This window comes from Procambarus clarkii, chromosome 84 (assembly GCF_040958095.1).
Source record: "Procambarus clarkii isolate CNS0578487 chromosome 84, FALCON_Pclarkii_2.0, whole genome shotgun sequence".
In the NCBI taxonomy this organism is placed as follows: Eukaryota; Metazoa; Arthropoda; class Malacostraca; order Decapoda; family Cambaridae; genus Procambarus; species Procambarus clarkii.
In genome coordinates this window covers 22,700,121-22,714,757 of record NC_091233.1, presented here as the reverse complement: position 1 = coordinate 22,714,757, position 14,637 = coordinate 22,700,121, and the positions used below count along the sequence as shown (strand labels likewise).

Sequence of the window (14,637 nt, the reverse complement as noted above, 5' to 3'; positions counted from 1 at the left end):
CTCCGGAGGAAGAGACGAGGAAGTGGTCTGAGAGTCCCACACAAGACCCAGCCAAGACCAAACCTGAGAGGGAACCAGATGGGACTTAACATTCGCTCAGTTCACCAGGAACCCGAACCTGGCAAGCTGAGACAGAACCAAATCCCTGGCGAGCTGACAAGTGAACTGGTTAGCCTACACAAGCCAGTCATCGAGGTAGGCCAGCACCTGAACCACTGAAAGATGCAGACAGGCCACCACGACCCGGGTAAGTCATGTAAAAACACAAGGTGCCAGATTCAAACCGAATGGAAGCAACGAAAGCGTTAAACCCTAATTCCCCACAACAAAACCGAGCCAGTCCCTGAACCACAGATAAATCAGGACATGCCAATACGCATCCTTGAGGTCCAAGGACACCACCCAAGTGCCCAGCTTCAAAAGAAGATGGACCTGGGACAGAGTACTCATCCGAAAGGAGGGGCAATAAACCCATAGGTTCAGATGGGACAAATCCAGAATGAACTTGAGGTCCGTGCAGTTCTGCTTCGGAACTGGTAACAGACGGGAATCCCACCGGAGGGATGAAGTCGTTTCGACCATGCCCAGGCAAACCCACTCCAAGATGACCCGACAGAGCACAGGAGAAGAGGCCTGCCCTGCTAACCCCGAACTTCCTAAGGAGGAGAGGCCATGAAATGCAACCGCAGACCGCATGAAACGACCTGAAAAGCCCACAAATTGTGGAACCAGGTATGAGCAAACAGCACGATCCTTCCCCCCCCCCATCCCCCGTCAATGGAATGAACCTCAAAAGGGCCGACGCCCTTTACACGAACCCCAGTCTCTGCACAGAGCGATCACCGCGCCGACCAGACGAAGATGGTTCCGAAGGCTGCACCGGCTCCAAAGCTGGCACCACTGCCCTACCATGATGGGAGGAACCCCGAGCCCTGGCATGACTCTTCCGAGAAGACCCCCCACTGGCGCCCCGGAAAACCAACAAGTCCAACATAACAAATGCCAAAGAGAAAAAGGAGCAGTCCGCAAGCCAGGACGACTCCGGAATCTCACAACAAACCCAGTGAGCAAAAAATGATCCAAACACAAAGGAAGAAGGATTCATTACGATGGCATAATCCGAGTCGAGCAAGAGGTAAGCCACAAGGGCGTCCTGCACCACATGAGGCGGGATGCAAGAGGCCTAAAACCTCTGGAAAGACGGAACCAAACCCGGGTAGGGGGGTAGACTCCAAATCCAATTTGTAAGAGGAAGGGGAAAAAGAAAACCCCATTCCTTGTAACACCAAGTCCCACTCAGAGGGTACAAAAATCCAAGCAGGTATTCAACAGGGCCCAAGGCCAAGGCCCAAGTCAACCCCTCCCCCGCTCCGGGAACCTCCCCATGAGGACCCGGGGCCAAGTTATCCTCCAAACCCGGGCCAAGCCATCCTCCAAACCCGAAAAAGCAGGAACAAAGGGGGCCCATTGGTCAGACCCAGAAGCTTCAGCTAGAGGACCAGACTCGAATGCCTCCATCACCACACCAGAAGGGGCATCCCCAAAACTGCCCGAGTCTCAACACCAACTAAACCCTGCCGCGACCCCGAAACCTTAGACGCTTCGGAACTGGAAGCAAGCGGGAGGGGATGACCAGAACGAACAACAGAAGAGGAAGGACAAGGGGGCACAGACAGAACCAAAGTTGAAGCGACTAACATCCCGGGTCCAGGTCCCTATAACCAAAATGGGGCAGTCTCGGGGTATCCGGGGTACCAACCAACCTAGCACGTTGCAGCAACCGAAACCGAGCATGTAATGCAGAAACTGCCTGCACCCGCATATCATGATCAGTGCATATCATGGGTGAATAGGAGTACAAAAAACCAGCGTTGAATGTAATGAAACGCCATTTTCTGGGTGAGCCCCAGGAGGCTCCCTGGAGCTTATCGGGCTAATGTATGTTATGTTAGACCGGGACATTAGCTATGGAGTTCAGACCTACCAGGGACCAGCGCCAGAACCTGGCCCCTTCAGAGAGGTTTCAGGGAGCAATGGCCCTGGAAAACCCCATTATGGTTGGGGGTTTTCCTTATCTGCCATCGACTGGGGTCAGGCACCCAGAAAGGTAGGCATAACAAAACAAACCCCACATGGTAAAAAACTACAACAAAACTGATCAGAGAGGTAGAAACTCCCTAAAATCCCAAGGAAACACTCAAACAATCAATTTTCTGCCGCGCCGGTCGTCTGCGCAGCCCTCCCCTCCTTGGGAGGGGGAGGGGGGGCCCCAGACCTCACCACACTGGCTGCCTTCAGTTCGGAAACTAGGCTTCAACCAACGCGAAAAAACCGGCCAACCGGATGGGAGGGAGGGTAGCCAGGGAGCCTCCGGGGCTCACCCAGAAAATGGCGTTTCATTACATTCAACGCTGGTTTTCTGTGGGGAGCCCCTACGGCTCCCTGGAGCTACATACCCAAAGAGAAGGAATTAGGGACTTACTCAGGAGGCGGCGGCCACAAACTAATCAATGCGAAGTCAAGACAACTGGCTGCAACCTGCGACCCAAAGCAACACAAGAACGCCGAGGAGCAGGAACGTTCACCAAATAACGGGCGGCCAGGACCCTGTTCAACTTCCAAAATTCACACGCCCGAATATAAGCCCAAGACATGTTACCAAACACGGCAGCCAAAGCTGCAAACTTCCGAACGTCATGGGCACGAGGATAGACCGCAGGCTGGCTAGAGTTAATAACCCTGTGGACAACCTGGGAGACCCGTGCCCTGGAACAGGAAACGAGGGAAACCGGATCAACCCAAAGCACATCCCCAGCCACCCCAACTGAAGCCCGCAGGTAACGGTGAAGTGCTGCAACCGGACACAACACATGATGCACCCCCAGCCGAACCAACCAAGCATCAATGACCCACGGACCCCTCCAGAAAGCAGCCGTCTTGTTCTTCGCCAGAAAAGGTGGAGAAGGCTGCAAATTGACAAACCTACCCCAGGACCAAAAGAGCAGAAACCCCTGCACCGCAGGAGAGCATGAAGCTCCCCTACCCGGCCCCCAGAGGCCAATGCCAACAAAAACAAAGCCTTGGAAAAACAATCCGGAATCGAAGGGGCCACCACAAACCGAGGAGAGGAAAGATAGGAGAGCACCCTGTCCAAGGACCAGGACGGCTCAGGAGGCGCATGAGCAGGCCGGAGGTGAAACATAGCACGGGAAAGCTTACAAAACGGGGCGGATGTGACGTCCACCCCGAACGCTAGCTTGAGCGGCTCCGCCAGCGCTGCACGATATAAGGCGACAGTATTAGGCATCAAATGACGGTCCTGAAAAAGCCAAGAAAGAAAGGACAAGACAACCTGATCTGAAAGAAAAGACAACCTACGAAGAGCCAGAAAATGACAAAAAGAACGCTAGGAAACGTCATACTGTCGCCGAGACGAAGCTCTCAGGTGGGACACCATCAACGAAGCCACCTAATCACCATAGAAATGGTGATACACCCGCGTCAAAAAAGACCAGACGCGAAGAGCAGAGAAGAAGTTCGAACCAGCCCTGTACCGGACCAGGCCAACCTGCTGAAAGAGGCGGAGCCGCGGGAAACATCCCGGGCTCCGATGTTGCAATAATCTAAACCTAACATGCAACGCTGATGCTGCCTGTACCCTAATAGGAACATCCTCAGAGTAAAACTGGAGCACAAGCAGAGAACATGACTCACAAGACTCCGGGTCAAAGGTGTTGTTGACCCAACAGGCAGCATGACGGAGGCAAAACAGGTGACTGTCACCCTGAGACAAGGTCACACTGCAACCTTCAAACCCGCACAAGGCAGGCTGGAACTCGCGAGACATATCCATGGGTCCCCAAGCCCTGACAGGGTTCCAAGGCCCGTAGGGTAACAACTACAGGAAGCCCGGGCAAGGTGTTGCTAACCGGTTAAGAAACCCAAACAAACAAGGGTAGATGATAACACTGAAAATCCCCTGGGACGTGTACAAGCACGGGGGCCTAGCAGAGGGCCACCAAAACAATATCAGGGGAACTATAGACCCACAAGGCAGAACCACCACCAGGTAAACAAAAACAAAACAAAAAAGAAAAACCTTGCAAAAGTACACTGTCCCCAGAGGCAACAGGAACCGGTCGCCACTTAGGTGGCAGGCCGCACAACACCTTGACGCCCTAACCAGCACAACACCTTGACGCCCTAACCAGCACAACACCACTCCCTACCCAAGGCCAAACAAGGGCCCTAAGCCCCAGCTGGCCCCAAGGGCGAGGCAAATGCCGAGCAGCAAGAACCCTTACGGGAGCAGTTCCCAAACGCCCCAGGGAAGATAACCATGACACGCAGGGGCAATATTCACAGGGCGCCTAGGGAAGGAAGCCCTAAGCGCATGTAGCCCCGGCACTGATGAGGTACTCCTGGCCACCGCAAACCACACAAAGACAGCAGAGAACGCCACACGAGGCAAACACCGCCCAGGAATTTGAGGTCAGAGAAGCGTCTATCCCGATTGACACTAGCTTACGAACTGAAGGTAGCCGGCGTGATGAGGTCCTGGGCCACCCTCCCCATCCCAGGGAGGGGAGGTGTTACGACCCTGGGTTCTCCAGTGGAAACCAGAGGTCAAAATTGAGCTATTAAACTTTCTTTTAGTACTGTACAGTTGAGTGCATCACGAGCGGCAATTGTTTGTATCTTCCCTGCCAGACGTAAGACTATTCTTGTTTCTCAAAGAGCATTTAAAGACTGAGCTTGGGGTTGATTATTAAATAATAACATAGGCACCAACTATGTTGACTAATACTTTCTAATCATTTGTAAAGTAACAATACGTTGCATAGGGGAAGATCTTTAATGTGCTTAGCTGCACGATCAATTAGGCTCCTTCCGGCACCACGACATGCGGGAGGCCTAGCTGGTCGCTAGGAGCGTTCTTCTCTGGCTGGCGTTCGTGGGGACGAGACCTACTCTGTGGCTGCACCCCTACTCTCCTCCCTTCTCCTCTTACTTATTTCCCTTACCTTAAGTTCCTGTACCATTAAGTTAAGTATTGTATGGTGTTTAAGTGTGCCTACTCTGGTAGTAACGATTGGTGAGACCTGGGGGTAGTATTTGCCAGTGTTTTGGGTACCCCTAAGTGTTGTGTTTTGAATTAGGGTACCTCGTGGTGTCTCTACCCTAAGCTGCATCCAGCTTCAGTGCTTATCCAGTAGTACTTTACCCTAGCTTGTTCTTAGTGTAAACCTTGTATCCTGCCTAAGTGGACCAAGGCTTTTTAACGTAAGGTAGTGTGGTAAAGTTATTATTATTATTGTTATTGGTGTGAGTGTATATGGGGGGGTTGTTAAGGGGTTAATAAATAAGTACATGAATTATAGGAGTATCCCTTCTTCCTGTGTGGGAGTGCATTGATCAACCCTTAGACTGACATATATGGTCTAGTAGCAAGGTATTATTACTGTGGATAGTTTATTTTGGGGGCCGGGCCTTTTAGCTCTCCCATATTTGATACTCTGTCTCCTAACTACCCTTACCCCTTAATAGTACCAGTCCCCCATAGCAAGCCCACCACACATTTATATTTGTAACAGGAGGGCTGCGCAGACGACCGGCGCGGCAGAAAATTGATTGTTTGATTGTTTCCTTGGGATTGTAGGGAGTTTCTACCTCTCTGTTCGGTTTTTTGTTGTAGTTTTTTACCATGTGGGGTTTGTTTTGTTATGCCTACCTTTCTGGGTGCCTGACCCCAGTCGATGGCAGATAAGGAAAACTCCCAACTATAATGGGGTTTTCCAGGGCCATTGCTCCCTGAAACCTCTCTGAAGGGGCCAGGTTTTGGCGCTGGTCCCTGGTAGGTCTGAACTCCATAGCTAATGTCCTTGTCTAACATAACGTACATTAGCCCGATAAGCGCCAGGGAGCCATAGGGACTCCCCACAGAAAAGGAACAAAACTCACAAGACTCTGGGTCGAAAGTGTCACTGACCCAACAGGCAGCATGACGAAGGCACAACTGGTGAGTGTCACCCCGAGACAAGGGGGACAGAGCAATCTTCAAACTCGCACGAAGTGAGAGGGGACCCTGGAGTCGTATCTATTGGACCAAAGAGCCCCCGCAGGGTTTCCCAGGGCCCTTAGTCGCATTATGTCACTAACGGAAACATAGGCAAGGTACTGTACTGTTAACCGGTGCCCAAAAAGTACTAAGCAAACTGCTAAAGCTGAACCCCCAGGATGTGTACACTCACGGGAGCCTAGCGGAGGACCACCAAAATACAAAGGGTGTGACCAAACCAAGGGGCAGATCTTCCTACCAGGCAGGAAAACAAAGTAAAATAAAACCCCGCAAGAGGACAACGTGCCCAGGCGGAACAGAGCCGGCCGCTATGAGAGGTGAAAACTAGCTGCACAGTATACCTGCGCCCCAAACAGTGATGAAAACTACCCCCCCCCCTTACCCAGAGGCAAACAGAGGTGTATGAAACACCCCAGCTGACTCCAAGGGTGGTCAATCACCGAGCAGAAAAAGACTGCAAGGTGATTTATGGAAGGTGGTCCCAAGCCTCAAGGGTAGTACTTACAGGGAACCTATGGAAGGAGACCCTAGGTGCAAGCAGTCTGAGTACTCGAGAAATTATTCCTGGCTTGTGCACCACCTATCAGACAGAACCACATCACAAGGCACAAAACTGGAAAACTCAGGAGCCAGAGGTGTCCGACCTTGCCAGTTTCACATCAGCCACAGAACTGGGGTGTGGATAGCCGGCACAGGGGGTCTGGGGCTCACTCTTCCCCTTCCTGGGGAGGGAGGGTTGCGCAGATGATGATGTGGCGATGTCATGCTCGTTTGCTCGTTTTCAATTGGGGAGTTCTGTCCACTAGTTCGGCTTTCAGTAGCAATATCTTAACTGGAATAGGGGTTTGTTTTGGGGCGTTTACCTTTCTGGGTACCTGACCGGTCGATGGCAGATATAGAATGCTTCCAACCACAAGGGGGTTTCTATAGGCTATTGCTCCTCGTGCCTCTCTGAGGGGGGCCAGATTCTGGCTTGTGGTCCCATGTAGGCTTAGAACTCCATGTGCATTGACTGATGCCAGGGTCTAATACATTCATATCAGCCCAGATAGCTGCAGGGAGCCGATGGGGCTACTCCCAGAAAATGAATGATAAATAAAGAATTTTCTTGATTTAAATAAAATATTTAAACAAATAGAATTCAATCTGAAATTATATTTCTTGTTACCTCATTTTCAATGAACGTTTTTAAATAATTAATTTAGATTTTTCAAAAACACTTTTTTGTGGGGAGCAATGATCCAATATATCTGGCCTTTTTTTTTCCTTGCTGTTGGAAGAGATGATGTGGAGCTTAGATGCTGTTGTTAATCTGGGGAACGTCTTCAAATTAAACAGTTTCCCTTCAGCTGTGTACTAAATATAATTTGAATCAATCCTCACTTTCTTAGGACTGCAAAGCAAAATTCATGCCATTTAGAAGGAAAGCCGCGAAGGATAAAAATAAGACAAAAAGGGACAGAAAATGCTGCGGCAGCCACATACACGCACGTAACATTCACGCTGTCACTTTCACATGCTTACACTAACATACACATATTTGCGGTCACATTTTCATTAGATAGTTAACAGACAATAGAAATATATGATGCACACTGGAGAGAGAGAGAGAGATAGAGAACCACTTACACTGTGCATGGTTCATAGTGGGTTCAGGAGGAGGGCGGGTACGGATGGAACGCCACTTCCAGTGGGGCTTCTGAGCACGAGAAAGGAAGTCCTTCATCAAGTCCTCAGGACTCTGGTTCACATGGTTTTGGTCGTACTTGTACTCACAGTACACCCTGGGCACGGAAGAGAGAGTACAGGTGTTCGTTAGATGTATATAGACTATAGACACGGATATACACACATATTCTCACATACAAACACTGGAGTTCCTTGTAAGATTTGAACACACAAATATGCAATTAACTCACCAGTCAGGATGAAGAGTCCAGTTGCCAGATGAGAAATGATCCATTGCTGTAAAATTAGACATAATTAGAATGTAATTATTATGTGTATACAGACACAAAATATATATACAGTATATGTATGTATGTATGTATGTATACATATATACATATATATATATATATATATATATATATATATATATATATATATATATATATATATATATATATATATATATATATATATATATATTTATATTGGTATATTTTGGTAGCAGTCTTTCTTGTAAACATATGTTGTTAAATATGACCGAAAAAGTAAGATTAATAATTCTAACACAAATTTTCTCAATATTTCTTGTTTCTTTTTACTGTCGATGGTAATTGAGAAATCAATTCTCCAAATTCCTTTTTATTTCTAGTCTGACACGATGCTTGAACACGTTTCGAAATAACTTATTAAATTTTCAAAGACTTTAATTTACACACACACAACTGTAACCTGAAAACACTTAACAGAGTTTTATTTATTCTAACGCTAAACAGCTTGTCTTATATACTCGCATTTGGGTGAGGTGATATGTTGCAACAGTTTTGGATGAGGTGAACAAACTTTTGACCAACACAAGACAGAACACGGAACAATGGGTATTAATTGGATAAATGAGAGGGAAGAATGGAAGTAACTGCAAAGAGCCTATTGGCCCATATTTCCTCTTGATGCTTCTATAGTGGTACGGAGTCTTTAAGTGGGTACAACATAGTTGTGCATTAATTGGCTGTTGATTGCTGGTGTTGACTTTTTGATGTGTAGTGCCTCGCAGACGTCAAGCCGCCTGCTATCGCTGTATCTATCGATGATTTCTGTGTTGTTTGTTAAGATTTCTCTGGTGATGGTCTGGTTGTGGGAAGAGATTATATGTTCCTTAATGGAGCCCTGTTGCTTATGCATCGTTAATCGCCTAATAAAAGAGATGTTAATAAAATAATATAAATTTAATAAAATTTTAAAGAATAAAATTAATAAATAATAAAAGAGATGTTGTCTTGCCTATATACTGAGTTCTTTGAGGCTTACAGTCCCCAAGTGGGCATTTGAAGGCATAGACGACGTTGGTCTCTTTTAAAGTGTTCTGCTTTGTGTCTGGAGAGTTTTTCATGAGTAGATTGGCCATTTTTTTGGTTTTAGAGTAAATCGTCAATTGTATCTTCTGATTTTTGTCTGTAGGGATAACGTTCCTATCAACAATATCTTTCAGGACCCTTTGCTCCGTTTTATGAGCTGTGGAAAAGAAGTTCCTGTAAAATAGTCTAATAGGGGGTAAAGGTGTTGTGTTAGTTGTCTCTTCAGAGGTTGCATGGCGTTTCACCTTCCTTCTTATGATATCTTCAACGAAACCATTGGAGAAGCCATTGTTGACTAGGGCCTGCCTTACCCTACCGAGTTCTTCATCGACTTGCTTCCATCCTGAGCTGTGGTCTAACAAAGGTTATCTTGAGATGATTTTGGGGCTTAGCGTCCCCGCAGCCCGGTCCTCAATCAGGCCTCCTTTTTGTTACACACCCCCAGGAAGCAGCTGTCTAACTCCTAGGTACCTATTTACTGCTCGGTGAACAGGAACATCAGAGTGAAAGAAACTCTGCCCATTAGTTTCCACCTCCAACAGGGATCGAACCCGGAACCTCAGAACTATGAATCCCGAGCGCTGTCCACTCAGCTGTCAGATAGGTAGCAAATATCCTCCAAGACGTCAATCTTTGCAAATTGATCACACAAACACCTGAATACTGTACCAGCACTAAACCTCTTAATGAGCAAGTTTGATAACTTATTTTACATTAGGTTAGCCTAGGTAAGGTTTGGTCAGTAGTTTCCATAGGGTGCGGCACACTACATTAGTGTGGCATGAAAGGATGGAAGTGTGGCGGTAAGTCTCAAGCATAATCAAAGAAACGCATAAACATTCAGTAAAATACAGATTTATTTCTTTTCGAAAACCAGAAAAGAAAAAAATCTTCTTTGTGTTGATGAGATGAGGTTATCTCAAATTAGACCTAATATAAATGAGAATTCCTGACAAAAACAAGCTCATGCCTCTCACTGTGTTTATATACTTAAAGTTACATATGTAAGAGACTTGTCCATAGGTATATTTTGGGAATGAATATTTTTTTCCATATAGCTGTATTGTTTTATAATTTTTGGAGATCACGTGACCATAATATGAGGTAGATGAGTTATATGTTATGAATCAAGCACTAAAAGAAGTTTGTTTTTGTCTTGAATGTATTACTTATCAATACAAACTTTGGTCCTGTGCTAGGCTAATTTTTATTCCAAAAAGTGCATCACAGAAAAAAGCTTGAGATCCATTGGGTTAGGTTATGATAGGTTTTGTTAAATTATGTTGGTTAGGTTAGGCTAGGCTGGGCTAGGTTACATTTGGTTAGTTTATGATAGGTTAGGTTATGTTAGGTAAGGTTAGGTTATTTTAGGTTAGACTAGGCTAAGTTTAGTTTAGTCTTTCTATACTAACCTTTGTTGCCTCTAGGGTCTTGAATAGCCCTTGAGAGTTCTATCTGGCCGTGAACTTTATACTTGCCATACCCTTCAGGCATGGCAATACCCAGACTGAAGGGCGTTCCACCTATTTTTTGCGTTAAGTACCGCTGCTTCCTCTGCACGACACGCTTCTGTGGGAGCCCAGGAGGGGGAAGCTTTAAATACGAATAAAAAGAGGATAGATCATTTGGTATTGTATAGAATAATAACAACAGCAACAGAAAAACCATAGAAATTAAACTGTAACTGACATGGATTCTGGTCAAATCGTATACAAGATGTTTCAACAAAGCATGCTTTCTGAGAGAAGGAATATTAAATATCATTAGGTTAGGATATAGAATTAGGATAGCTTATATTAGGCTCTGTTAAGGTTGGATGGGTTTTGTAAATTTAGTTTGGATTGAGTTAGGTTAGCTTGGGTTAGGGTAGATTAGGACCAATTTGTAGATTATAGACCAAATTTAAAGGCTTATCTGGCTTTACCCATATCTTGGCATTTATTTATTTTGTTTATTTGAAGAGATGATTGAATGGTTTCCCAACCTACAATGACCCATATCTACTCCTTGATCCCTCAAGAGCTCGAGTCTGGATCTCGAAGGTGGAAGCCAGTAGGAGTCAAAACAATAAATGTATACTGGATAAGTTTAGATTCTGCAAAGCCCAGGGTAAATACTGGTTTTGGAAAAGGGCTCCTGACTTATGGAACAAATTACCGGGTAACATAACAGACATGGATCACTTGATTGTTTCAAGCATAGGTTAGACATATATGAATGAGTCTGGGTGGATATAAATAGTAACTGCTTCTTTTGGGTCAATAGGCCTTCCTCAGTTGCCTTTATTCTTATACCCTCATGTTTTTATGTATTATGAACACTCTCCCAGCCACAGAAGAAGAGGAAGGCTGTGAAGCCGTCATACATTCACTACATATATGCTGGATAGAATTGTATAAATAAATGGTCCCGTCTGTTATAGAAAATAAACAAAGAAAAAAACTCTCAAAAGACTCAAACCTGGGTCGTATATTTTATAAATACAATAGTTTGAATGATAATATGTAAATCTTGATAATCACTTGATATTCTTACTACTTGACACTTGATTACCTGATAATCAAGTAAATCACTTGAACAACATTGAAGGTAATAATTAAAAATAACATGAAAGCAGAGGGCCTTCAGGACAAGGCTTTCATATATGAATTCTTTATCTATAATATCAGATAATAAATAACTAAATTACTACAGAATTAGTACATGTTCCTCTTAAATTCAATTACAATTTATATTTAATCCTTATGTCATTAGAAATACTTTCCGCATATATTTACAATTATTCTATTGAGTGCCTAGCTTCAGCCAAAAGACTTTTTTTAAATAGATTAGTGACTTTAAGATTCAAATTCAGGACTACAGTGTACTTGATGGTTGGTCAGTAATCACTTCTGTGGCATTAATTATCATCTATAGGTTGATAGGCATTAAAGCCAATACCATACCAATTAAAGTTCTGATATAAATATCTTGGATCTAAGGAAGAAATATGATTGATTGATTGATTGATTGATTTAATTTACTCACTAATAATTTACTATAATTTATTTTTTTTAAATTTACTATAATTTACTATAATTTATTTATTTACTCACTATAATGTTGATGCTGAAGGTAGAACATAAAAACATAGTTTTACTCTAAAATAATATAAGTTTATAACGAAATTAGACAAAACTAAGTGGCATGAGACGCCATAGGAAGTCGACGATCCAAGCGACAATGTTGTGGAGCGACTTATCCTAGATATACTGTTGCCTACAGGTTAAATTAAGTGAGGTTTGGATAGGTTAGATTAGTTAGGTTAGGTTTTGTTAGGTTATGTTTTCTTAGGTTGAAAGAAAAGTTATGTAAGAAGTTATGGTTTCTTAGGTTTGGGCAGGTTGGTTAGGTTAGGTAAGTACAGAAGGCTGATATGCCAGCAAACACTCTCCAAGTAACAATGTTTCTTGGATAAGTTGCTCCACAACATTGTCGCTTGGACCGTCGACTTGCTATGGCGTCACCAACAGCTTATTTTCGTCTAATTTCGTTATGAAATGATAGTTTTTCAGAGTAAAAATGTTTTTCCATGTTCTACATTCAGCACTAACGTTATAATGAATAAATATATCATATTTATTCATTACTAACGAAATGTCAGGAAGCTTTGAGTAGCTTTGGGTAATTAGGTGGACCCCCTCACGGGTTTTATTACACCTTGGATCCTTGGCGTCGGCAAGAAACAATGGGCAGAGTTTCTTTCACCCTATGCCCCTGTTACCTAGCAGTAAATAGGTACCTGGGAGTTAGTCAGCTGTCACAGGCTGCTTCCTGGTGTGTGTGTGTGTGTGTGTGGTGTGGAAAAATAGTAATAGTAGTAGTTAGAAACAGTTGATTGACAGTTGAGAGGCGGGCTGAAAGAGAAGAGCTCAACCCCCGCTAGCACAACTAGGTGAATACAACGGGTCCGTCTAATTACCACAAGCTACCACAAGCTACACAAGCTTCAGAAAGCTTCCTGGCAATACGTTAGTAATGAATAAATATGTTAGGTTAGGCTAACCTAACCTAACCTAACCTATCCTAACCTAACCTAACCTAACCTAACCTAACCTAACCTAACTTAACCAAACCAAACCTAACCTAACCTAACCGACGCTTGGATCGTCGCAGTCTGTGGACAAATGGGCAAAGTTTCTTTCACCCTAAGTGCCCCTGTTACCTAGCAGTAAATAGGTACCTGGGAGTTAGTCAGCTGTCACGGGCTGCTTCCTGGGGGGTGTGTGTGTGTGGTGTAGAAAAAAAAAAAATAATAATAATTAGTAAACAGTTGATTGACAGTTGAGAGGCGGGCCGAAAGAGCAAAGCTCAACCCCCGCAAAAACACAACTAGTAAACCTATCAAGTAAAAGTTTGAGATCAAGATTAGCATTTAGGAACGTTTTGTACATGTAGATAGCTCATGAGAATGTGTGGAGTGTATGTTTAGCATGTTAAGGGATTTAAATAGAGGGGTTGTGTATTCACCTAGTTGTATTCGGTCCGTCTAATTACCACAAGCTACACAAGCTTCAGAAAGCTTCCTGGCAATACGTTAGTAATGAATAAATATGATATATTTACTCATTATAATGTTGGTGCTAAATGTACAACACGAAAAAACATAATTTTAATCTGAAAAAGTATCTTTTTATAAAGAAATTAGGCGAAAATAAAAAGCTGGTGACGCCAAATCAAGTCGACGATCCAAGCGTCGGTTAGGTTAGGTTAGGTTTGGTTTGGTTAAGTTAGGTTAGGTTAGGTTAGGTCAGCCTAACCTAACATATCATATTTATTCATTACTAACGTATTGCCAGGAAGCTTTCTGAAGCTTGTGTTGCTTGTGGTAGCTTGTGGTAATTAGACGGACCCGTTGTATTCACCTAGTTGTGCTAGCGGGGGTTGAGCTCTTCTCTTTCAGCCCGCCTCTCAACTGTCAATCAACTGTTTCTAACAACTACTACTACTATTTTTCCACACCACACACCCACACACCAGGAAGCAGCCTGTGACAGCTGACTAACTCCCAGGTACCTATTTACTGCTAGGTAACAGGGGCATAGGGTGAAAGAAACTCTGCCCATTGTTTCTTGCCGACGCCAAGGATCGAACCCTGGACTACAGAATCACGTGTCCAGCGTGCTGTCCGCTGGGCCACCGGCCCCCTTCCTAAGGGGCCGGTGGTGGGGAAGGGCCGGTGATGGGGAAGGGCCGGGGGGGGGGGGGGAGGTGTGTTGTTAAGACAGAGTTTGTTACAGTTCTAATAGTAACTGAGTGAATTACATGAAGTCATGAAAGGGTTCATAAGCCTTACCATGCCGTCCATGTGAATTTTGACATCGAGAACGGCTTCAACATTTCGCTGCTCAATCAAGTCGCGACGAAGCTGGAAAACAGTATCGGATGAGTAAACATAAACTTAAAGGGCAGAATCAGTACCCTCGTTTTCTTTTCGAGAAGAACTGGATACCCTGGGATGTATGTATATGTAAGCTAAGAAATATCTGTCAAAGC

General features: G+C 44.6%; 1 protein-coding gene across 1 annotated transcript in view; it reads right to left on the bottom strand.

Moving 5' to 3' along the window:
• Positions 1-14,637, bottom strand: part of LOC123774883 (voltage-dependent calcium channel subunit alpha-2/delta-3) — a 366,618-nt gene that overhangs the window by 81,246 nt on the left and 270,735 nt on the right. Inside the window, 4 exon segments of the mRNA XM_069316631.1 lie at positions 7,709-7,863; positions 7,999-8,044; positions 10,515-10,671; positions 14,438-14,509. Coding sequence (XP_069172732.1) covers positions 7,709-7,863; positions 7,999-8,044; positions 10,515-10,671; positions 14,438-14,509 — 430 coding nt within the window.